General features: G+C 39.6%; 2 protein-coding genes across 2 annotated transcripts; one reads left to right on the forward strand and one right to left on the reverse strand.

The window, feature by feature from the left end:
- Nucleotides 1–1,304: 1,304 nt before the first annotated feature.
- banf1 (BAF nuclear assembly factor 1) lies at nt 1,305–4,094 on the forward strand. Its single transcript, XM_053441672.1, has 3 exons — nt 1,305–1,441; nt 2,384–2,548; nt 3,244–4,094. The coding sequence occupies exons 2-3, from the start codon at nt 2,423–2,425 to the stop codon at nt 3,388–3,390; spliced, it is 273 nt and encodes a 90-aa protein (XP_053297647.1). The 5' UTR covers nt 1,305–1,441; nt 2,384–2,422; the 3' UTR covers nt 3,391–4,094.
- Nucleotides 4,095–4,882: 788 nt separating this feature from the next.
- Nucleotides 4,883–27,202, reverse strand: si:dkey-175m17.7 (uncharacterized). The gene is given in 6 exon segments (XM_053442128.1): nt 4,883–6,454; nt 8,460–8,559; nt 16,097–16,221; nt 23,216–23,475; nt 24,358–24,660; nt 25,105–27,202. Coding segments are annotated over 6 exon segments (3,015 nt in total). The 3' UTR covers nt 4,883–6,325.

Below are 27,202 nucleotides of genomic sequence, written 5' to 3' on the forward strand. Positions count from 1 at the left end.
GTCAGGGAGACCCCGAACGACGAGACGTCTTTGCATGTGTCGTGTGCAGCTATAAAAAAAATCATTACTCGTCCAACTCATATTTCTGCATCTCACGGGACATCTCAGTGCCTAACATTTTTGGAAACGTGAAACTAAACATTTAAATCTGTGCTTTTCCCAATATTTCTTAGAAAGTTCCCTGGAAAGAACCAAGTAAGTTGGTACTGGGGTCAATGAGAATTATCCATAAATATCTGCTCGATTTAATTCCTAGTTATCACTATTATTATACATTTTATTTCTGATTACTCAATTACGCTGCTAGTCTGCAGAAACATTTTGTACAAGTTAACCTGACCTGCTGTGCACTGACCTACAGTCTATGGCACTGACCCTGGATTAGACTTCTATTGAACTGGAATTAATTAATTGCTAGTGCACTGATTTAAACCTGAAATTAGTTTCTGATCACGTATTTATTTACAGGAATGCACATGTAAAGAGTTAGAAAAATGCATCACCAACATTCAGCATCTTAACAGTTTGAGCCTACTACCTGAAAAGAATATATGAAAGTTCTACAGGAAATCCTGGTAATAAAAACTCAACTCTTGACAGTGTCTCCTTTTGACCACCAGGGGGCAGTGACTGCTCTTCAGGGGTTGGTTTGTTACCGCTTCAAATGGATGGATGGATATGTGAATACAAAGCAAACAGATCGCTGATGATTACAACTTTTAGTTGCTTACGTATACAATACGTGTTATTACAAACGCAGACAAACGTTTAACAAAAGTTAAACCAAAGAGCGTGTTTATTACTCAAGTGCCAGGTGACAAAGAGTCGCAGGACTCTTGGAAGTGACTGTGGTTTGACAGTGAATCCAGGCAGTGTGTTTTAAGCTGGTGAGTGGACAGGCAGGTTAGATCTTCGGCAGCAGATCTAACCTGCCTAACTTCAATCAGGGAGAGTTAGACTTTATTGTCACCCAGAAGAAACGATTCCGAGCAGCACCTCTGAATGTTGCCAAGAGGGAACTCCTATCAGTCGATAAACAGAGCGCTGCAAGAAGTCACGGAGATGCCACCATGGTGAATGAGATCCAAGATGAACTGAAAACGTAAGGCTGTTTACTCTGAGCTGGACTTGAGGTACGACCCTGGGTTCCAACCAGAGTCCACCAGCCCTGTTTGAACTATATCAATATTAAATGTAATTTATTTATATATATGTAATGCCGAGATAACGAATACAGCCTGAGGGTGGCAGTAATGCATCACCGTGGATAACAACTTGCGCAAAATATCAGAGAAGAAGAACACCACGTGACGTAAGAACGCATAGCTGAGCTTTTTATGGGCCCAGAGGCAGGCGCGGTGCATTGTGGTCCCAGTCGGCTGCTGTGCAGAAACAGAAACAATCCTGCCGCTCCTCGTTAGTCTGTACACGACACTATAAGGTAAGTGCACGCGCGGTATTAACACGCAGCATGGTGAGATCAGTGCACTGTTAATAACAAACAGCACGAGACGCTGCTTCACCCGCGATGGTAGGGGGTTAGCTCCATGCGTTGAAGCTACATCGGTTTAAAGTTGATCCGAAGGCGCCTAAAATGTGACGGGTCACTTCTTATCCCCGACGTTAGAGACTGAGCCACGGACAAGAGACACGTGAGGGTCATTTAATGTCTGGAAACGGAACCACCTCTAAAGTAACGCACCTAGCTAACAAGCAGCTACTCTTGATATTAGCAGCTCTCCAGCTGGTGGACGTTAGCTACTTGTGCTAACGTTGTTAGCACGGAAATCCAATGCGCGCGTAATTCAGTAGTAAGCTGTCATCGCGTTAATGTTAACTATTTAATGTCACCCATTGTAAACACAGGCAGGTCGATCCAATCTAATCCAAATAATTAACTGTGCTATCTGGATACTGGACAGACATTATTATTTATATTTAATAAACTCATCGTTGAAAAGTTCTGCTGTGACACCTGGTTTCCTGCTTTCGGTTCTTTTGTCATGGTGATTCCGTTGAACATTGGATTCTAGTGAACCCTATACTACTACTCATCTGTTGGTTATCAACTAAGTCTGAGCGTATATTGATTTACGGTACAACTGTATATTGATTGAAAAACATCGATATCCGTGTCATCTCCCCTTCTGTCTGTTGTAGATCCGTTGTTTTTCATAAAATGTAAAGAATTTACTAAGAAAGCAAGTTAAAGTCAAGTCAAATTCTCCTACTGAACATTTCTCCTCACCAAAAAATGAAGAGGCAACAGGTTATTCCAATAGTTCCATATTGCCCAAGAGGGATAATTCATTTGGGAAATTCAAGATTATCTTTGTATTATTATTATATTTTAATTTCCATTTTCTGTCCTGTTTTTTTACAGCTGATTTCCAGGTGACCTGCAGCTCCCCTAAAACCAGCCATGTCATCGACATCCCAAAAGCATAAGGACTTTGTGGCCGAGCCCATGGGCGAGAAGACCGTGATGGCTCTGGCAGGCATCGGACAGGTCCTTGGCACAAGGCTGGAGGAGAAAGGTTTTGACAAGGTGAGGCAAAATAAATATTTAAGGCGTTGACAAGGCGCGGCGCACTGCTTATCTCCTCTGTTATACTGGACAATTTAACTGGTGTGTTTAATGTTTGTGTTAAGATCTTAAATCTAAGAACAGTTTGCTCAATTATCATGCGTTTGTGAGCATTGACAAGTGCATGACTTCTACAGTTAGACTTCAGTGTTTTTAATCTGTGGCAGCTATTATTGTTAGTTATTTGTCAAAAAAAATACTTAAACAATTGCTACCCTTGCATCATTAAAACTATATCCAAATATATTGTAGGGCTTTTCCTTGTTGTTGTAACCCTAACCCGTCAGAATCACAAGCTCTGTTACTTTCTGATGGCGCAACACAATTTTACGACAGTGGAGCAGTTAGCTGAGCAATATTATTTGGAAGCAACCTTTGATCATGTTCTTGTCTACAGTCTAACTGTGTCAGATAGATCCCTCTCTCAACCTAAGTATCATTTGTTTGCTGGTCATTTGGTTTAGTCATACGATGGTTGGAAAACCTGTTCTCCTACTGTAAATTGCCAGCCCATCCCGTTTCCACATACCAATCATTCGTTCATGCTGTCATCACTGCAGTTGTACTTAGACAACATTTGATGTGTAAAGTCCTGTAACTTTTGTATATCTGTTTTAATTATTCTTTTTTCATTGTCTCTACTTTTATGTCCACAGGCGTATGTTGTCCTCGGCCAGTTTCTAGTGCTTAAGAAAGATGAGGAGCTTTTCCGGGATTGGCTGAAGGACACTTGCATGGCAAATTCCAAACAACAAAATGACTGCTTTAGCTGTCTGAAAGAATGGTGTGACGCCTTCCTATAAACTGCTCACTCATTGTTTTCTACTACTCTAGTTCAAACTGTATATTACCTCTTTCATGAGCTCTATTCAATCCAAATGCACAGCAGATATGAATGGGCACGACACACTTAAGTTTATGGAAGTTGGCTTGTTTTTAAATTCGAATGAGAAGTTTTGCCACATTTCTGAAAATCCTACAAACCCCTAAAATAACTTTCATGCGCTGCTCGTGGTCTTTGTCGTGTAGCTCTGGACTAGAAACCTGCAGACTGTTAATTATTATTGGTAGTTATCTCATGTCAAAATGTCTGCTAATGAAGACTAATCTTTCTTCTTCAAATCTTGGCCTTTTTGCCCCACGTTTTTAAACTCGTTGGAAAGTTCAAAGCTGTCATTTAAAAAAAAAAGGCGTGTTTCACAGTTTGATATGTTAATCCACCAATGTTTAAAGTATTTCGCGAGCGGATTGTCAGCTTGGAGTGTTTTGCATTTGATGTGAGACAAGAAATAACCCTAAGAATGCAAATGATACTAGACTTTGCATAGATGCAGATATACTTTTACAATTATAGTACAAACACTTTGCCATTTTAACTGTTGATCCTGCAACTAAAATTGCTGGAATTCTAAAATTGCTGGAATTCCCTTATGGGGTCTGCTAAAAACTTGTTTAACCCTGTAGATTGAAATGTGTATAAATAAAATGCCAATGGCCAAACTCATAACACTGTCAAACAGGTGTCTAAGTCTTTTACCATTAAAATGTCAGACTTTATCTTAACAGACATACATGTGTTACTAAATTAGCAAGACAATGCTGCAAATTGTGTGTCTGTAGTCAACAAAGCAGCTGCCTTACGTGCGGGGTTCAAAGCAAATGAGTTGGGCCGGTTGGTGTGATTAAATGGTGACTGGGCTGTGAAAGTGATCCTAATCAAGACCAATATCTATGGCATGATGAGGGCCCTGATGGTCTCTTTATGGATACTAATATGCTGTACTCCTACAAAGGAATGTGTTGGAAGCCCCTGCAGAACCTGACAGTGTCTCATATAAATCAAAAACCTAAGAAAATGGAGGCATGACACACCCACTGTGTGTGTGTGGGGGGGGGGGGTTACCTGCGTCCAACAAAAGCTAAAAATCCCACCCAGGCGATGTATTTTATTACTCAGATCTTCATAGCTGAGCTTGATATTAACTTCATGTACTTCTACACTCAAGATGCCTTAATTTAATGCATGCTAGTTTACACAGTTGAGTAGATGAACTATAAAATTGACAGTAGTGCATGTGTAGGCTGTGTCCCATAACGTTTCTCTCACGTAAATGAACGCTTGCAGTCACCAGCTAAATGAAGATGTACCCGTTGTGTAGCTGCTCCTTGTTAAAACACTGGCGGATGTGTTTGCATTTCACTGTGAAAACTCAGTTTTTATATATTATCTTGAATAAAGTCACAGATGAGAGAAAACAATCGATGAGTTGAAGTTTTATTTATTTCAATGCTCGTTCCATTGTTACTTTTTCACCAAAGCTCCAAATTTGATCTTTGCAAGACTTTTTAAAAATACATTTGACCAGAGCAGGTTGCCCCATAAAGTTTCATCATGGCTACAATGCTAGATTGAAGAGGAGCAGTTTCCTCTTGAGTGAATCTGAATGAACAGAACAAAACAATGGCATGTTCTATAGATGGAGAAAGTGAAACCTCTAATTAAAATGTTAATTCCCAGTTCACTCTCTTTAGCCCTCATTTCACATGAATGTGCAGAGACATTATAGTTGTTCACTCTCAGACATGATCAAATGATGACAAGTACATAATAACTGCTGTACGATTCTTTTTAATGTTGATCTGACTAACGCATTAGCTAATTCTGCTTCAATGGCTTAGATTGTATATTAAATTATCACAATCCCTGGAATGTGTGATATTTTATATATATATATATATATATTTATATATAAACTTGGGTCAGGTTGCTGTTGGAACTATAAAACATTGAAATCATGGATCAGATGCAAAGAATTGTTTTAGGTTTTACAGTAGCACCTATTCGCACACAAACACACACAAACACATTCACACCTTAGCAACAGTATAGAAATGAGCACAATGCTAAAATCTTAATAAAACCATGACATGATTTGATTATAATCATAATAATCCACATGTAACTAGTTGTCCTTGGTAGATAACAAGTAACTGCCATAAAGAGGATGGGAGAATACAAAATATATTAACATGGGATGGGATGCAGCTCTGAAGGACAATCTAAATATTGATGGAAGAACATTCAGTATCAGGGTTTCTTTGTGTAAAACAACAGTTCCATTCTGACAGAAAATGGTTGTGGTCACACCAAACAATAACCGTTATTAATGGGACATCTTTTTCTTAGTTGCCAGATGTACGCACCGTTTACATGGGGCAGAACTGTCAGTCCTGACCAACCAGGGCAACATCTGAGACACATAGCACCACCATTGCCCATAATAGGCTGATTGTGGGAATTGAACGCCTCAGACGAATGTTTCAAAAGCTGCAGAATCCATATGAATGAGTGTGTGTGCGGAGCCTCTGTTGTCCTGTGTGGCAGTTTCCTGTGCTGTGACTGAGCATGAGATGTCCATGTTTTCAACCAGGTGATGTTTGCATGTAAAATGTCCGTTCTTTTCACTTCTGGTCTTGTTTTGAGTTCTTTTAAATAGAGGTAACTCTCTCTTTATTGATTCAACGTGTTAAATCTCTGTTATTTTTGTTCTTTCAGTCTAATGTTAGTTAAAGAATTCACTTCAAGACATGTAGTTGATAATGTACTGTACATCGGCAGCTTTTATGCAAGGTTACTATAGTACATCGATGTCTTATTTCAAATGGAAGTACGTGTACACACTGTACATACTGTACAGTTGCACTTTTTTTTTAAATCACAACAATCCCTGATTTGTCTCAAAGCAGAGCACAGAAGAACTTCTTCTCCCTGTAGGGGTTCTCTGAGGTGGGCACAGGGGTGATCAGTGGGTCCTCGCAGGCGTGTGCGTCGCAGTACGCCATCAGATCGGCTGCGGCCTTTGACACCTGGAGGGGGAGGGGGGGGGGGATCAGGTTGAGAGCAGTTTGGGAACATGATGACAGTAGACGACAAATCCAAGTTGATCATTTGATTTCATTCATTTGTCTGTAATAAGAGGCTGAGATACATTCAGAGACATGGAAGAAATCACATTCTTATTCAAGAATTATCAGAGAGATTTTTACCTCCACCAAGCAGGCTATGTTTCACCACTGTGTGTTGGTAGGTTGGTTGGTTTGATAACACCAACAACTACAGGACAGATTACCACAACTCCTGGTGGAATGATATTTTTTAATTTTAACATTGTGAGATAGGACGTTTTGCTGTATTTTCCTTGGTTTCTCAGAAAATAATTCATGGGTCATGATGAAAAATATCAGATATATTTAGGAGACTGATATTTATGAGTATATCCGATTAAAAATCTACAACTAGTGCATTTAAATGTTGTTTCATAAGGGGACAGTTGGGGCTTGGTGGAGGTATGAACTTTACTGATTGCTGTTCTAGTGACAAATTGATTAAATTAATATATTTCTAACAATATGATGTTGACCAAATATATCAATACATACTGTACACTGTAACAAATCTCCATTGTCTCCATTTAAGAGCTCTCGCCAACACACACATGAGTTTAAAGTCTAAGTCTGAACATTTAAGTGTTTCAGTGACATGGATTCAAAGATACAGATCAAAACTCAACGATTCACTGTAAATCCAACTGGATCAAATGCTTCTCTACAAAAGCTGTGAATTTGTGTACATGGACATAATGCTATAAATGCTGCACACATCATCATACAGCAGTGAACTCAGCACAACACAAGGACAAAAATAAACATTTAAGCCAATAACAACAGGAATAACATGTCCGAACACTTGTAAGCCGCCGGTTTTATTTCACTTATCAGTTTTAAAAGAGTGGTACATGACTCAGAGCAGGCTTGTAATTAGTAGAAGGAAGTTCTTTATTCTGAGCCTCTGACTAAAGGAAACTTCATGTGTCCGAATGCAGGTTCAGTTTTTTTTGCCCTAAAATTTTCCCCTGCAAATCGGAAAAGTAAAATGTAGCGACGAGAGTTGAGAATTGTCTTTAACACAGAATTAGAAGATTTCTCCTGTGCTTAACTTTTCTTATGATGTAATGTTCTCTTTGAAGAAGAAAGGTGCCTCTACAAGGTGTTTGTGATGCCATTAGGAACATGATGGAAACCAGTACTGTTTGGAAACACTCCAGTGGGAAGCATTGAGTCACACTGAGAAGGTCACTGGTGCTCGTCTACATCTGTTTTTATTTCATAGACCTTCTCGGAAAATTCAAAGAAAAGATTAAAACATATTCTTTACACTTTTCGTCTATAATCTAGATTCTAGATAGTGGTAACCCTGTCTTTATTGATTAAATATTTAGGTTTCAAATTCCAAAGTTATTTTAGTTTTTCTCCTCTAATGGTAACTGCCATTTTGTAGTCAACTCCGAAAAGGTTATGTTTTCATCTGCGTTTGTTATTTTTAGCAGGATGACACAAAAAGTACTCAAAAAGTGGATAAAAGTACGATTTCCAGGCAATTTTGTGGAGGGGTGTGGAAACCCAAAGAGGAATCCATACAAATGTGTTGTGGATCCAGAACATGTGGCAGATTCCAGTTTTTCAAAACTATCTTTGACATTGTGAGATGGGATATCTTTTATTTTCATTTTTTTTCTTAGACAATAATAGAATTATGATGAAAAAGAAAAAAGAGTGTGTGAAATTGGTGCAGATCCAAATAAAAATCTGAATCTAGTGAATTAAATATGCTTTCATAAGGGAGCTGTCGGACCTTGGTGGATGTACTGCACTAAGACAGCTTTTGACGTTACTATAGTTAAATGGAATTACGTGTGCACACATTAGTATTTCTGTTTTCCTGTTTTGACTTCAGTATCACATGTACAGTATGTTTTCCATTGTTGCAGTGTCGTGACTCACATCTGAATCGGAGGAGTTGAACTCGTCTTACCTTTATCCTGCAGAAACTAGCCTCAATCTTCAGTTGCTCCACCAGTTTCCTGGCTTGGCCGACGCTCATGCTGCTGTTCACTGGGGTGTCTCCTTTCATCCTGGCCACAAACACAGCAATAGCAATGGATTTGAACCACACACAAACTCATTAACAAATTTTATTAATTACTTTAATTATACTACATGTTAGCTGACTATGACTCCTTATAGTCCTATTCCTCAGGGATAATTAATCTACTTCTTTTTTGCCATAGAAACACATTTCTGAAACTAAAAATGGATGGAAAATGCATGTATCTCTGTTAAAATCTGTTTAAAATGTTTTTTTGTATTCATGCACCCATTTACAGTGATTACCAGATTAGCTTTTTAAAAGATCTTTCTATAGGTGCCTGATAAAATGAACTATATATGTGAACCTGGAGTTCTAAGACAAACACATGGATTTAGATTTATTATTCTGTGCTGAAAGCTAACAGCTCAAAAGTCACAGTATTTTATTAATCGTTTACATGTTTACAAGCAAGAAGCCAGTCAGTCGCCAATAACCAAGTATAAATATCAGTCACTATTGTGTCATAGAATTGTCACAGCCACTACATTATGTCATCATATACAGTATGGTCACAACAACTGACCCCCCCCCCCCCCCCCCAAAAAAAAACACACACACAATGTGATCTGGGCCAAATGGTCAGATTCATCCACCGTGGCCCAGAGAGTCTCCGTCCACGAGCAAGTATCACCACAGGGATATCAAATGTAGAGAGAAATAAGCGCTGCAGCCGCACAGACATTTATGAAATCATGAATAAATCTGCACATAGCTGGAATAAAAATTGCCACAGATGAAAAGAGAATCTAGTGAACAGGTTAAAAAAAGCAGCAGAGAAGGAGCAGATCTATTCGAACCATTCTGGACCCTTCCCAGTTGTCTTTTCCCTTCTCCATCCATCCACCCCCTTTTCTCCTTACCCGTATTATATTCCTCTTCAGGCGCAATCTTCCCCCCTCTTCTCTCTCTCTTTTTTCTCTCCCCTTTTTTTGCCTCTCCCGTGTCAGTCTGTGAGCTAATGTTTGGTGGTATCAATGTAGCCGGACCCCACCCCTCCCAGACAACAGCCTGGATGGTACTCTGCTCTGTTCAATCCAGTGCACTGTGATTCTGCTACAATGAGCACTAGGTTCGTGGTGGATGGAGAGGATCACCCCCATCTGTGGCGAGTGGTAGCTGCCAGATGGAGGGAGGGGAAGCCTTCGGTGGATGTTATCTAATGGGGGTGGGTTGTACCATTATCTCCTGTTAGGGAAATCAGGGCCAAATGGAATGTCTCAGGTTTCAAACTGTGACAAAGAAAGCAGGGTGGTCTATGTGATTTATGGTCTTGGTTTGAGTGCTGAAGACGATATGAAGCCTGGGCTGTGATCTCTTGATTCATCATTCGTCTCTGTGGCTGTAGTGATGCCCACCCTCTCCTCTGTTGCTATGGGGACTGCTGCAGTCTGGTTTAGAGGTTTGCATCACAACTCAAAACTGAGACTTTTCTGCTGGTAGTTAAATGTGAATATGAATAAATATATAAACGTGCTACAGATCAAAATAACCGCATTCCTTTTATTATATGAATACATTCGAATATGTGACTGGCTGTAGCGATCAGACACTCTGTGGTGGGAAGAGCTGCACCGACACGACGACAATAACAGCAGCTGTTTGTGTGTGTTTACCTGGTCATAAATAAAGATAAGGATTATTATTAAACCACATGCATGCTCCGCCATCGTGCTGAACGAGTAGAGACAGTCAAACCGTCAACAAGGAACTGGAGTCACGAGAAATGCCCGACGCCATGTTTTGCTAAGCTAGTGAGTCCTCGGTGCTGCGCTGCTATTTCTCGTTTCCCTTTTACAGCGGTGACTAATCTTGTAGTTTTACCATCTCTGGTGGCGAGGTGGCAGCTTCGCTTTCCTACTAAATTGTCCTTCGTGCTTACCGTAAAAAGTATCTGGCTCCCGGGGGAATAAACTCAAATACAACCTTTGTAATCATAGTGTTAAATAGGCATGTAAAAACGTTATTGCACGATTTACAATGAGATTTAAAACATCGTTTCCATTTTAACAACAAAAAGAAACTGTTTCTACCTTTTATCTCCTCTATGTCTCCTTTTTACATCATTGTTTTGACATAATATATTTATGTACTGTTTTATTTGGGCCCGAGCACTGACAGTGGGAGGCCCTATTGAAATTGTAATGATTATTATTAGGGCCCGAGCACTGACATGAAAGGTCAGGTGAGACCCTATTGAAATTGTAATGATTATTATTGTTATTATTATTATTATTATTATTATTATTCAGGCAAAGGAATTGGCTTTTTGAGGGCTTTAACATGCTCAAATTCTTACCAAATTTTGCAGAAAGTTAGAAAGTGGTGAAAATATACGTATTCTGGAGGAATTTTCAATGGGCTTCGCGAAATGTCTCAATGGTGCTCACATTGCATGTGTTTGGGACCAATAAATCTATCTGTATCAATGTGTCTTTGTAATTCTTCTTATATCATTTTTTCCCACTATTTTTATTTTCAACTATTATTTTTGTATTCTCTTTACCTGTATTTATTCTGAACTAGTGCTGCTATAATACCTGATTTTACCCCATGGGGATCAATAAAGGATTAACTTATTTTATCTTATGAATTCCAAAGTGATTTATTCCAAATGTATTTGTTAATGGTAAATTAAGAAAATTCATGATCAATAAGTAATGTGTTCATTCTTTAACAGTTGGTGACCCTCATTACTATTGAAACAATACCCCGGTGGTAATTTGGTGACACAGCGATTGACAAACAAAAATATTCTAGTGCATCATTTTGAGAGTTTAGTGCAAAGCCTTCCCTTCTTCCTCCGGTTGAAAATGACCCACTTCCAGATCCATTCGCCTACGAGAGGATGCGTGCAGAGGTCGGCTGCTGGCGGCTGCACTCTGTGCTCTGTCTGATCTCAGCAGCTGATTAGAGATCAGTGAAGATCTGAGATGTTTGACACTAAGATCACTAAAATAGAACAAGGTCCACAAACACTTACAAAGCTACTAGTAAATACAAATAATTAAGGAAAATAAATTAGGAAATAATAATTTCTATATTTACTGATGAATATAAATGGACAGTGTTATGTCTCATTCTTGCAAATAACAGCATGTGAGAAACTTTTACTTCTTCGCAAACAGGATTTGATCTTTTGCTGATTATTTCACTTCTCACAAATCACTATTCCAAGATTAGACCTAGTACAGTGCAGTTGCACTCGTTGATAAGGAATATATGCTGTGCTCACACAGAATCTTTTGGGGAAGATAATAACACGAGAAGGAAGAGCTGTTTTATAGAAACACAATTTTAGAACTTTCGCTTTCTAATTATTTTTGTCTATATTTTACAGAAGTGACAACTCTGTAAAAATGTGTCGGTTGGAATCTGTATTTAACGGTGACTGTCCAAATTAAAATTGATCAGTCACTTTCAAACTTAACAATAATAATAATGATAATAATAAACGCAGTTCAACTTTAATTACATAGCACCTTTTATACATAAATGCAACTCAAAGTTGTTTACATTGAAAAAGGAACATGATGTACATTTAATTTATAATAGAGTTTTTAATAAATTATGGATCCAAGTAAGACACTAAATTAAATAGCAAAATTGATAGTACAAAAATATACATTTCATTGACCAAAAACGTGCCTAAATAAATCTCAGTTACCGTTTAAAAATGTGGACAGAGCTTTAATTTCTAATTTGTCTTTGAATCCGGTTGTAGCTGAAGAAACTTTAACAGAGGTCTTCAACAGGGGGTCCGTGACCCCTAGGGGGTCCGCGGAGGTACTGCAGGGGGGTCGCGAAATGTTTGGTTGATTAGAATTTTTTTAATGTAAAAAAAAAAAAAAGATTTATATCTAACCAATTTTTTTTCACAAATTTAAATGTCTTTAAATACACATTAACATGCATCCGACATATTGAGAGGCTGATTTGACCCTCTGCCTGACAGCCTCCATCCGTCCAAGATTAGATAAGTTGTGTGCTACCCATCAGGGTCAGACATCTCACTGATGTGGGAGTATGTGTGTCATCCAGAGATGGCTTGAGGATTCACTATCTCTTCTACATGTATGTTTAAAATTAAAACATGAATCTGTGAATTACTTTAATAGCTCAGTGTTGTATGCAAGATGTATGTTTATAAATGGCAGTGGCATGGCCACCCTGTACCTAGCACATGTTTAAATTAAAAACATGACTATATGAGCCTGTGTTATATTTGAATAGCTTAGTATTGAATGCACAATAACAGGGTAGCTATGTTTATATATGGCACTAGGCCCAGCTTAATATAAAAGACAATTTTATACAATTTATATAGTAGGGGTCCCTGCTCCATCTCTCCACCAGTTTTGGGGTCCTTGGCCTGAAAAACGTTGAAGACCCCTGAACTTTAAGAACAAGTCTCCGAGGACCCATGGGCTCTCGGTGTTGACAAGGAGTTAAAAGGTCCTTAATCTAAGAAGGTGCTTCATCATTAGTAGCTTTGTATATGAGTAAAAGGATGGTAATATCAATTCAATGGGGAACGAGTGTGGAGCAGACGATGAGAAGCCGTGCTCAAGTCCTGTTCTTTGTGCAAAGACTGTTAATAGAGTTGTGAATAATCTTCTTCTACTTCTTCCAGCGTGCGTGCAGTTGAGGTCTGTCTATGCCTCGCTTTACATACGTCACATACTACGTTGCTCTGATTGGTTGTAGGTGTATCCAATTGAGCAAAGAAGCATTATTTTTCCTGGTTCGGTTGAAACACGCCCCATAATCACAGCCCAATGGAGCGGTATCAGACTCATATTCTGACTAGAATTATGAGTATGACAACGTCTGGCTACAATTGTACACAAAGGCAGAATGAATCACCACATGTGGCTGTAGAGGGCGCTGTTGCTCAGTAGATGTTACATTGTGTTAAATCCTCATGACACACAGTGCAATTCAAATCTCCGTCACAGTGTATAGTTACAAACTGATATACGAGACATAAATACAGATGTTTTGTGGGGAAAAAAACAATATTTAATAGTTAGTTAAATCATTTTCAAGTTGTACAGAAGTTTGTTGATCAGAGAAGGACCTTCACATTGTCGGTAGAAATGAAGAAATAGACCTTAATTATCATGATTTTCCACACAACTAATATCTTTGACTTTCATGGAGAAATTTTTTTATCATAAAAGATCTTATAGATTTATATACAGCAGACTTTAGCAGGAGATCAAACTGGAAAGGCATGTGAGTTGGTACAAGCTGCATCAATCTTCAACTAGCAAGCTAAGATTTCAAAATAAAAGCTTTTTAGTGTAGTATTCTTAACCACTTATGTAACACTATTGTTGAAGTTGGGGTTAACCTGTTTCCATAACCCCGGGGCCAAGTAGTGATGACTAGTAGTGACGGTGGTGGCTCAGGTGCTTTTATGGAATCCTAACAGTAAGTCAGAACATGCCGGTTTCATTATGCGTGCAGTCTTCCTGCATAATATCATGTGTTAATAAAGTCCTTGTTAAAGGAGTCATGGCCTTTGGTGCAATCTTCTTATTGATTATTTTTATTGCATTTATTTCTAACAATATCTTTTTAATTATATTTATGTATCTTGTCTGTTTATTTAACTGGACTGTCCCCAGTTGGTTATTTGCTGTGTTTAGCACATATTTCTAATGTTTGTTTAAATATACGAGGGGTGAAAAACTTAATACATCATCTGTTCCCTGTAAAAAATTTTCAACACAAGTTAAAGTGACACCGATATTTATTTCTTCAAAGTACATCTTGAAACTTATTTTGACCTTGTGACTTTACATATAAATTGCTGATAAATATCAGCTCTTCTATAGTTAGCAACATTTTGTATGACTTTGTAATATTGTCTTGATAATACTAATAAGGACGATAATCTGATCTTCCTCTTGCCAAATTCCAACTTCATATATGTTAATTACCATTGCCTTTTCTGTCAGGACCTGCAGCTAACCCTGTGAGGACGACTGGTGGCTGCAGTTGAAGGACTCCATCTGCTGGATGATGCTGGCAGGTTTAGTTGCGTCATAGTGATGTGTAAAGATAACTCATAACCAATCTCCTCATAAATGAACCAGTCAGAAGATCTCTGAACACCCAGCTTCTTTTCAGGTAGATATTCATAAAATCCTAAAAAATGCTAATTATAACCTGGTATACAAAAACATCAGAGAAAAATAAATGACAGTTAATGGAAGCTATTAAACCCAAGTGATTCAAATTGAAATTAAAACTAACGAACAAAGAATAAACTTTTACACTAACGGATTTAAGACAGGTTCTAACTGGCCTTTGTATGATCACATGTGTGTAAACAGCTAAGAAAATATTTCACAACACACTCTTAAAAAGGATTTGTGTCACGTTTATGAAACTACTGAAGACGATTCCATATAGATGATTAGAAATGTGTTTAAAAGCTTTGACTTCTGTTGCTACATCAGTGGAGGACCCTTCATTGAGGTTATAGTTGCTGACAAATACATTAATAGCGGATGAAAAAAGTCTTTCAGTTAATGATATTAATAAAAAACATGCAACACTAAAAGGTCTATAAGATAAGAAGAGGGGAAATAAGTAACCACGTGCAATAAAAACATGCAATAAAAAACATATATGGATACGCATGTACATATAACATAAAGTTAAAAAGATTTAAAAACTCTCACAACAGAAGAAAAATCCATCAGTATAAAAAAGCCCATCTGTTAAAGTAAATTTTAAGATTTAAAAGAAGCAACAATCAGCGGATGCAATAGTCTGTGGAAGGCTGTATATAGCAGAGGAGCCAGTACTGAAAAATTTGAACCTTGACCAGCTGACCTAAGGAGCCTGATAGGGGAGTATCTATCTATAAACATTATTCACAGGTTTGACTTTGAATTGTGGGCATGTCACTGGTATTCAGGAGAAGTTTGTGTCATGTCTTTTTCTGCTGAGAAAAATCCAAACTGGTTTGACACATCTGAGGTGTGAGCCCACATCTTAATCCAGCAGGGACTTGGCAGCATTGCATGTCATTTTAAGAACCAGTTTTAATCCTCGTGGACTGTTTCTTTATTTTTTTTGACTATGTAATGGAACAGACGCTGAAAAACAGTGACAGCAGGTACAAACCAGTACATGACTGCAAAGGCCAAGTGGGAAACGCTCACCAGATGGTCCCTGGGAGCTCCTCTTTCATCTCTGCAGGTCATACTCTGTTTGTAATTATTCTGGGTGCAGCCAGCGAGTAATTTATTAATAAACTGACATAATGAGTTAAGAGTGCAAGGCAATGCACAAGAACATTTAATTGGACAATTATTTATCAGATTAGTTAACTTTAAATGTCCTTCCAAAATAAATACTTAATTATAGCCAGCAATGAACATAGATTGAATTTCAATTATTAACTCAGTTGTGTGTTAAATTATGTATTAAACTATAAATACTACAATTAATTAACTCTCAGAACTTAATGAGTAGTCCTTAAGTACGCTGGACCTAATTACCACTGTGGCACAGTGGGGCCTCCTGGAGAAACAGCTCAGTCCTCTCTACCGATTTCTTCTGCTTTTTTAGCTTCAGACACAAACACAGATTCACATCTAATAAAATCTGGCAGTTTAGTCTCTAGACACTTGGATTTTCTCCAAAAATGGATAAAAGTCACAATGAGACCCGACTTGTTATCTACGCGTCTTGCACCAGTCTGTCAGATAATCATTGGCCTCTCAAGCAAACTGCAGTTTCATTTAAAACTGTCCGTGCAGCAGTTGATGCAATTCACCGCCTCGAGCTTGAAATCGATAAATATCGAAACAATGTTGGTAAAAGAGTTTGATTTCAAAACCATTTGAGCCATTGATTCCATGATGGGACTCGATGGTGAATAGACACTGAAACACTGGGTGTGTTTCCAGCTCAGCAGCAGCCGTCATGTTTGTATCTTAATATCTGAAGATCGCAGGCTTTTTCAATAGAGTTGCTATTAAAGTAGAATTAAAATAATTCAGTCACCATAATAAGCCTTTGACCTTTGGTGTTACAGGCAATCATGCTACTATAACCGATGCCTGCATCATGATTATTCAGTGAGTTATTTTTTCGTTCACAAATCCAATTCAGTGTAACAATGATCTACACCAGATACTGTATGAGGAGTGACAGCAGATGTTACATAGAAACATTAATGATCATAGTGTTTAACTTAGGTGAATCCAAATCCCCTTTGTCGTTAGCTCTCTATATAGATTTGTATGAAATATTGGCTGCATCAAGGAGGTTCTGATTTCCTCTGCCTTTGTTTGTTAGTTAGCAGGATTAAGCCAAACTATTCCATGAAACTTTGTTAAGGGCGGCGGTGAAGGACCCAAGTGAAAAGCTCTGGTTTTCAGGTAAGCCCATGAGGAGTCATTGTGGAATACAAACCTGGTCGCCACAGTCACTACAGCACTGCCCCACCTCACTCACGCTGATTATTCCCAGTTCTTACCAGCTACATACTGAGTTTGTTTTAACCTCTCTCTGATCGATCGGCCCCCGGGTGCTCCCAACACACAGCTGTGAATTCCAAACCAGCTCTTATGTAACGATGAGCGAAGCAGATCTGGGTGGGGTGATCGTCTGAATCGTCAATCGCAATTGGCTGTTTGTATCGACGGCGAAGACTCTGCTCAATACTTTCCAAACAAACACTTGTGATTTCATTCAGAGGGAGCCGGTGACCAGTGGGCTGAGTGAGCGTCAGCCTGTCACGGAAAAGAAATCACAAATGGAAACACTTGACATTATATCTCAGACTTTTAATTATTTTTTTTATAAAAAGAACCAGTTCTAATGTGTTTTCTAGAAATGAACATGGAGAACAAATTCACATCCAGCCATCAATGCTATTAAGGTAACATGATCATATTCAGCTATAAACAACAGAAGAGATGACAACACAGCAATAAAATCCCTTCATGGGAAATCGTCAGTCAACACAGGAAGCAGCTTCGTAATCAGAGCTGCTGCTAATAATCGGAAATGTCCGAAATGGAAGAGAAAGAACACGTGTGAACTGAACAGCGTCCACATGTATACAGAGCACTTCAAGAGGAAACTGTTCTTTTCCAGCCTCCTCATGCAGCCAGTAGTGCGTCTGTGTGTTGCACAACTGTTCTGTTCTGGACACAAGTTTGACGTCATGCCAACGAAGAATAGTCACATGTGAACCGGTGATCAATGTTTACACACATCACTTTTCTTGTCGTCTACATCCTTGTAACTATGTAATCGATGCTGCTGCTGCTGCTGCTGCTGCCGTCGTCCAAACCTTCTGAACCAGTTAAGTTCTAAACCACAAACTTGACTGAGGAAGCCCTGGATGCACAGAAGGCCGGTGTATAAATAAGATAATAATCTTGACACTGGCTGACTTGATATAGCTACAGATTCTCTGATCAGTTTATTTTGTGTGTGTCATTTAGTGAAACAAGATGATTAATCGAAGCGTTATATTGGACATGTGTCTGTGTCTGAGATCTTTAGTTCTGAGATCTAAAATATACAAGCCCCATTATATTTATTTATAAGCAAATTAAACAGAACATCATGTAAGTGGTTTGACTCCATGCAAATTAAAAGACAGAAGGACCATAATTCCCCTTTCTCTGTGTGTGGGTTTATAATTTTGTCTGTATCATGATATTGCAATAATCATTAAAGTTGTTCAGTCAGTCAACTGATGACATTGATTTATATTTTAAGGTCAACTGTATACAGTGTATATAGATGTGTCTGTAGAAATGTCAATAGTTGTCAAGCTATTTCAGTAGTGGACCGACTGCTGCCATCTTTTGAACCATGTCACTGAAAAAAGGCACAAGAAAATAATCATTATAATTTTTATTATGAAACCTGTGTTTTTAAAATCCTGTGTTTTGTGTTTGTTTTACTGATGCATTTGATTTCACTCAAATACTAAATGAAAAATAGTTCAGATGTCATGAACACATGCACTCTGATTATATGTAGGGACAAATGTGCATGTTGTAAAAATTTCATTCGGAGCATTTTTAACGTGATGGTTTTTAAGTCATGTGATCACAGTGTTTTTCTGATAAGCGCTGATAACTTGATTGTATCCAGATCGATGTCAAATATTCCAATGCTCAGACATTTTACCACGACTAGGGGCAGAAATAAAACTACAGCCAAACTCAAGACAAAAAAGTCAAAATTAACAAAAAGCAACACCACAGTTTTATTTAAACACAGTGACCAGTGAGATGGGGTTTTCAAAACATTTGACTGCTACATTTTACTTTCTGCACCTGCTATCATGCTCGTAAGGAAGACCAACAGGAACTGCTACACACCCACAGTTTCACACAGTCACTGAGATTTATACACCGCATCGAGGCAGCACACCGAAGCCTGGGTGGAGCCGGAGCAACGTACGCAGGGATTCTGTATTCAAGACCACTTTGCATCTGTCACCTTTAGTGACGATTCACCACTTTGCATCCGCGAAAAATGCAATGTACAAAATAAAAGTCCTTGTGATATAGCAGCATTGTATTAGTCACAGTGCACCTCAAAGAGTTATGAAGATTATAGTCAGTACGTGAAGTTAGAAACATTTGTCTAGATACAAGAACCAGGTACTACAATATGAAAATATTACATTTGCTCAAGAGAAACGATCCATTATGAAAAGGGAGCGGGCGACAGAAGAGGTTAGATAACATGAGTCTCTGGATAGGGGGGTGAAACAGCACAGTATTACTATGATAGTCGTACCTGAAGAGTTCTTACCCCCATTACCAGAGAGGAGGTGGTCTGCTTTTTTCTTAAATCATCATCCCTATGAGTCCTTAAATTCAGTATTTGGTGCAGGAAATAACACAATGTTTAAAAATGAACAATATAATACAAACAGGAATAAATCGGTTCCCACAAATAAGCAATAAGCATGGATATACACTGTTCTCAAGATGCTATCATACACACAGTAACGACGTTCCTCTTTTCAACACAAACTGATTTTTGAACACACACCGACACTCACAGAGACACTGACCCTTTCAGTTCATGTAAATGAAAGATAAAACGTTCGGTATTCCTTTGACGTGTCTCTCGAGTACAAACATCTGAGGTCAGCATCGACTCGGCTGCACAGCCACTCCATACAGTGTGGAAGTCAAGAAACTGCCTCCACAGCCATTTTGCATATAAAGTCCATATAAAAAAAAAAATCAAGGAGTAATGGCAACAGGCCCTCTTCAAAGGTTTTAACACTACACCCACTGTGAGCTGAGCTGGAGAGACCGGACGAGTGAACGGCTTGTTTGGTTTAATGTCTCTCCAGCTGTAATGCAGGCGAGAGGTAAAAACAGGAATATGGTTGGTTGAGTCATCTTTACTGAGGTCTGACAACAAGTGCAATACTGCAACTCAAAAACACAGCAGAGGATCCACACTGTCAGTGCGGAGGAGGAAGATGTTGTTCTGTTTAAATACAAAAGAAAGATTCATGTAAAAAATGGCAAACACACAGATATATATATGTGCGCATATACCCAACATGATGAGGACGTTTGACTGTAGAAAAATATATGGCCTATATCAAAGTCACTTCACCAGGAAATAAATCCAACAAGCAAAAGTCAGCATCATTTCAAAAAGTCGTATTACATCAAAGGACCAAATTACACAAGGCTAAACTGAAGGCATTTTGGTTTAAGAGAAATATATGGGAGAAGGGCAACTGGGGCTAGACAATTAAAGGGGAAGAAAACCTTGAGAATAAAGTTTTAATGCAACAAGAATATAATCATAACCTTATGAGAATAAGATTATAATATTATGAGAATAAAAATGCTACTATTGTGAGAATAAAGTCCCAATGTTAAGCTTTGTGTCATTTTAGAGGAGGAATATCAGAAGATAAGCCTGTTGCCTGCTTTAAAATGAGGAATGTGGAGCATCTTGTTAAGTTATACTTCAGTATATGTTTTTTACGAATGAGAAAATATTTAATCTTTGAATGATCAGCACCACATTATCATATATATCAGGACTTTGAAACGATTGTGTAAGAAACTGTGTCTAATGTGAAGAAAGAAACAACTCAGGATTTGGAGGAAACAGCCTCTTTAGTTGAGGAGGAAATGTTTGAAAGCGGTTGACTGGATATCGTTGGTTACATCTGGGTGTTGTTCAAAGACATTTTCTCTAGAATGAATGAGACTGCCCATCAAGACTTAGATTGCAGAAGGAGTGGAACTCTGGCAAGTACGAGTTCTCCTTGCTGCTTATTTCCTTTTTTTTTTCTTTGTCCTCATAATATAATGAGATTTTTCTCATTGAATAACATCTTTATTCTCGTAATATAATGAAAGTATTCTTAAAATTCTCAGGATTTTTGTCCTTCAAAATGGCTCTCGTACTTCATTGTAAGTTACAATGTTACAATAATAAAAAAAAAAAAAAGTTTGCAGACTCTTAATTCAGGAGTGACATTAATATCCTTTCACACTCTAGATTGGATTTTTTAGAGGCTGTATGGTCATACTTTTGAATCTATATGAAATCAATATAATCAATAATAGCTTTGTTCCAGCTGGAGAAAAGGCCCTGGTGTTGGGGGTGTCCCGGTCTGCACAGACATTTACTTCAAGTGTTTTTACGGGACCTAGAGAACAAGGTCAATCACAAATCTGTCTTTACGCCTAGGTCATATAAGACTACATTTTGTAAGTAATGCTCGACAAAATTATTTTCATTTGCAAATGTTCACATCACTGCATATATCAACAGCATGCCATCACAAAATGTTTGTGGCAGAAAATGTGCAAAATGACTTCCATCCTTAGCAAACAGATTAGAAAACTCTTCTTTTCTTTAAAATGAATGATAGTATATGGAAGCTGTGGTACTTTCAACCTCCTGCAAGTCAAAGGGGGACATACTGCAGATTGTATTATATCATTGTCAGCCCAGATCAGAGGAGAACAGAAGTTAATGTGAATACGCTTTGTACACAATTATTATAATTGTAATTATTTGTCAGAATGAGAAAAGTCCCATTTTTCAGGGCTTATAACTCTTATTTAATGTGTAAGGAAGATATCTTAAACCTTAACAATACAGAGGAAAAGTTCACAGTGAATCGAGAAAACTTCTGTAATTAAACTTAAGCCTTCACACAAATGAAAAATATATAATGCATAGTCAAGAGGGAGACAATTAAGAACTTGAGTGAGGACGATAAGGCAAAAGAACAGCTGATCTTATTCTAATCTAACACCTTGAACTGTAGTTTCACAAAGGAATTCAAATAATGTATAAAGTAGATTTGGCTTCAAGGGAATTCATGATTTAAAATAAGATTGTGTAAAAAATAAATTTGTTAAAACAATAGATGCCAGTAAAGATCAGAAATTGAAAGTTAAAAAAATACAAGCTTGTAGTTTCACACAGTTTTTCATCACAACACAAAATTAATAGTTTGACTCTTTGTTCATGACCAGTCAGGTTGAGAAGGATGTTAAATGTTGCCTCTTTGCTTTTTTTCTTCCAAAAAACCAAACTACCATGTGCTGTATTGAAATTGTAAGCAATATCTCTCTGTGCAACATAACAGGCTCTGTTTTCTTGCATGAGTTAACTTTTTCACATCATAAAAAAATGAATGAAAATAATACATCTTTTGAATGATTAACCTCGGAAGAAATAGTGCACAGTTGGAGAAGGTCTGTTGTCTTAAAGCACATTATAATAGCAGGAAAATACCTGCTGACACACACCTATGCTGAAATACACTGTACAAAAAACAAAAAAGACCGATCGGCTCTTAATATGTCTTAGTTGAGCTTGTATCCGTGTTTTAAACTGTGAGCTACTCACTCATGAGAGTACACAGCCTTATTTCTGACTTGTGATACTTTTTCTCTGCTTATACACTGGCTCTTTCACTGAAACAAACTAAGACATTCCAATGAGCTGTTTGTCTCTTTTGCAATACGTTTCCAAGGTAAATGCTACTCACATCCCTACTAGGTCCATGCTACTCAATTTCACAGTTTTCAAACAGGAAATTCACCAATAGACATGATGATATTGAGCAAAAAACAGTGACTGAGGTCTGCGTAACAAATTGTCCTCCCTGTGAAAAATGAAGGAAATGCACAGGGAATATAGTGCATCGTAATGGCCCGTGTGTTGCTACATGTGATTGAGATATTTGAGTGGCTGAAGTTAGTCATTAGCAGCTTTCCTTGTATGTGTTCACATCCTGCATGCATTTGTTCTTGATGGCAACTGTTTCCCTGTGGGAATGTAAGTGATGGGAACACAAAGGAAGAGCCATCAGAGAAAAACAGATATCTGAGAGTGATGTTGGATCTATACAAAATATTGGCACATAAACAATATACTGAATGATGAAGAGTTACGATTTTAACAAAACAAGCATCCAGTCTTATGTTTCACCGCGTTAAAAGTGCACAACGCGCCAACATTTTCCAGTTGTACCATTTCTCTCTCCAGTGTGCCACTCTCTTTCTCTCATGCCACCATAATCTCTCGTCAGCGGCGTCCCCATGTGCTCCTAACCCTTATCCTCGTCTCACACCTGCGTCTCACACCTGCGTCTCCACACCGCTCAGTTTAGGCATCAGGATGCGAGGGGTCACCCCAGAGTTGAGGTCCCTCTCGAACTCCAACAGCTGGCCCATGAAGTTCAGATTCGGGGACACCACGGGGCGACGGCTCCGCACATATTTGTAGGCATCTGTCATTGTCATGAGGGTGTGCTTCATAAGGTAGGCAATGACAATGGTTGCAGAACGAGAGACGCCGGCCTGGCAGTGCACCAACACTCCCTTTCCACTCTGATATGCCTCCTCTGTGGAAGAGAACAACAGAACAGATAAGCGATGGGTTTATTCAGGCAGTGAAAAATGTTGCAGGCTGGAGAGCTGTGAGAAGCTCTGAATATAAAACAGCATCCCAGTCATTAGAACTGACAAATAACATACATTTTGTAAAGACCTTTGAATAAGGTATCAAATGTGAGGACAAACTAGCAGATTCCTGAATGTAGACACAAAACCTCATGTATAAAAATCTCCAGAAAGAAGCCACAAACATCAAAACACAATGTGGAGTTACGGGATGTCGCATTTCTCATCTTTTGGTAGAAGCGAGCCTCCTCCCCACCCTTCCTGCTGCTGTGCCAACATGTCCTGGACTGCTCTCTTCACCAAGTGCACAGAAGATTTATATCAACTCTTCATTAAGCTCGAGACACAACAGTAAACAAGCCGACACTCAAAATGTCAAAGCAACACAGTGGGACTTAATTTACTGTATTGCAATTACTGAATTTCAATTTGTAATCCCAGATCATTACTGAAAAACAATCACATTACTGTAATGTGTAACTAACAGTGCATTGACATATATGGATTAAAACAAATCTAGGACAGTGACAGCTACAGTTATTTGTGAATGAGAACTGGCTTCGCCCACTGTGCGTGACAGACACTGTAAGAACACAGCTACACTACAGAGAAAAGTTTAGAAATGCTCAACTTTATGACAAATATCACCTGACACAAAATTAGCAACAGTCAATAAAGATCATCTTGATTCCAAAAGAAACACAGCGTAAATTTCGTCTTCAACAATAAACACCCGGCCAACTATATACCCAAATATGTGAATTCACAGTATTTCTCTCGTAACTGTCCATGTATAAGAAAATATCAGCAGATGGGACTCTCACCAATGAATTCAAAAACCTCCTCAAAGTACTGTCGAAGGTTTTGCTTGCTGTTGTCGGTGGCTGGCAGCCTTTTGTAGCGCAGTCCAGAGTTGACGTGGTAGAGGGGAAGGTGTGTGGTCACGTTCACCACGTAGCCGATGTTGAGCCGCGCCAGCAGGTCCAGGTCTTGAGCGTCTCTCTCGTTCCCCAGAAACAGGAAGGGCAGGATGGCACTGACCACAGCGTTCTCCGCGTCAGGAGTCATCAGACTCTCATCGGACAGACATGCCGGCAAAGACGAAGAGAGTGGCAGAGAAAGGCGCACTGGAAGAAGACAAGACAGAAAGAAAGTGTAGATACAGAACATGAAAAAACAAGAAGGATACTGGAAAAGGTGTATAGGGGACAGAATCTGGTCTAGCTAAACCGTTATTGAAATCACTAAATCTCACAAATTCATATTAGTCTGGAAGCTAATGAGCAATATTTGTTTCCTATAAAACATGTAGCAATGAAGACTTTTGCTTATTTTGTAGCCTTCAGCTAAACGTGAAACAACTTATTGAGACCCAAATGAGCGCTAACGTGTGTACATTTGGCTCAGGATAAAGTTGAAACTAACAGGGATCCTTTGATGCAATAAAAATTGCTAAACAGCATTCAACCCAGTCTGACCCTGCTTTAGGATTCTACAGTCTGCAGACATTGTTTCCCTGTGTTTTTTTTTTTTTTTACCGCTTGCACACGTGAATTTTAAGAGATTCTTACTTCTGCTATTTTCCTCATCTTGGTCTCTGTTCAGGGAGTTCAGGGCTAGGTGAAGGGACTGAGCTGTCGGCAGAGAGTGTCCTCCCTCCCTGTCTCTCTGCCAGGGTTGTGGTTTGATGAGTGTGTTCGGGACAGACGTTGGAGGCGAAAAGGACACAGGAGAAGGCGGGGAGACAGAGCGGGGAGAAGGGGAACGAGGATATGCTGCATCTCCCTCTTGCTCCAGACCATTGTCCATTCCACCATCTTCTGCTTTATTCAAAAGTCTCTGCAGTGAGTTCCAGCCTTCGTCATAGCCAGATCCTGACCTGCGGCCCATAAAATCAAGGGCAGCCATTCGTCCCTGCTGAAGCCGCCGACGGCCAGCGTGGTCTGTGTGCTGAGACTGCCCATATTCTTGGAGGTTTTGACAGTCCAAGAGGACAAGGCCCGTTCCATTGCTGCCATTTTGGGCCTGACTTGCACAGGTCTTCGCTGCTCCTGCTCCCATTCCAGCATATTGATTCTTTTGGGCTTTAGAATGGGTCATCTTCTTGGCCAGTTCTTCAGGCCAGATAGTACGCACGCTATAGTCATCATCATCGGCTTGGAACATACCCATCGGATGAGCCGCACCGACGCCTCTTCCCGGGGGTTTTCCTCGACGAGGGTTGAATGTAACCACTATGGGGTCGCTGCTGCAGTAACTGCAGGTGGAACTACCTGTTTGAGAGGCTTTGGGGTTGCAACCCGTGACACAGCTCTGTATTGCCCGCAGCGGGGCTGAGGAGGACAGAGGGGTGCATGGCAGGCATCCCCCTACCAGTTTTTTGCGAAGGATAGCAGGACTCTCAAAGTTTCTGGCCTCACCAGAGCAGGAGGCACAGCGAAGAGGTTTGAACAGGCTCGCTCGGCAGTCCGACACAGTGCTGTTTGAAGAGGAGGTGTTGGAGGTCGAGGCAGTGGAGAGACACCCACCCAGATTTCTCAGACCCATGTCTTTGCCTCCTCTCTTCACTGCTCCAACATTGTGAGCACAGGAAAATGAGGTGGAAGAGCTTCCTCCCCCTCCTTGGCAGTTAGCAGAGTTTGCCTTACACCCTCTGCATCTTACCAACCTCCAGCAGCCGCAACTGAATGGGTGGGTGCAGTCAATGGTGCAGGTGTGGTCTGGGCTGGGAAACCCTCCGGCATGGGAGGAGCACGGGGAGAGGGGCAGACCATGAAGAATGTGGGGACGGTGATCCTTGGAGCGGGATAGGTGGGGCTGCCTGAGTTGCTGAAACAATATTGGGACATTGGTGGGTTGGGAGGGAGGGGATGTGGGATAGTTGGAGTTTAGGATGGCAGCATGGGGCACAGGGACAGAGTTTTGGTGGTAGGGTTGACTATGACTATTATGGCTTTGTTGAACAGATCCCAGTTTGGAATTTTTCTTGTGACCTAGAGAAGGAAATTGTTGGTCACTTCTTTGAGGAAACCGATCGTTTTCCTTCTCCTTTTCACTCCTGAACTTATACTGCTGCGTCTGAGCGGGGACGAACTGTAGGACCCCTCCAGGGGAAGTTGACAGCTGACTATGGCGACCTCGCTGTGTCTTGTTTTCGGCTCCACCTGGCCTCTCTGTGGTTCCACTTTTTCGCTCACATTGTCCTTGATCCAACTGTGAAGAAACACATTTCCCTCTGCCACCTTTTACACTACCGCTGCGGCCTAACGAGTTGCTGATTCCTCCTCCTCGTCCTCTTTTGTCCACAGTCACCCTGATATCAATAGTATGTGTGTGGGAGGGAAGCCGTGGGCTGAGTGTTACTGTGCCATTGCTATGGCAGTGGCTAGGGATGTGTCTCACCCCCACTGGTAGAACAGGCTGGTCGTTCTTGGATTTCTGCACACTGGAAGATCTGCGTTTGCATTCCAGAGTCAGAGATTTACAGGCTGGTGAATAGAAATGTGACTGTGAAGGGTGGAGATGAGTAGGGTGGGCGACTCGTCCATTAGAAGAGGCTGATATTTGAGAGGAATGCTGCGGGATGGTTTGTGGGGAACTCTCGCACAGGGCTAAGTTTTTAGGGCGCTGAATGACCACTATGCGCTCGTCAAGAGGGAGGGGAGGCAT

Source organism: Pleuronectes platessa, chromosome 15 (genome assembly GCF_947347685.1).
Source record: "Pleuronectes platessa chromosome 15, fPlePla1.1, whole genome shotgun sequence".
NCBI lineage: Eukaryota > Metazoa > Chordata > Actinopteri > Pleuronectiformes > Pleuronectidae > Pleuronectes > Pleuronectes platessa.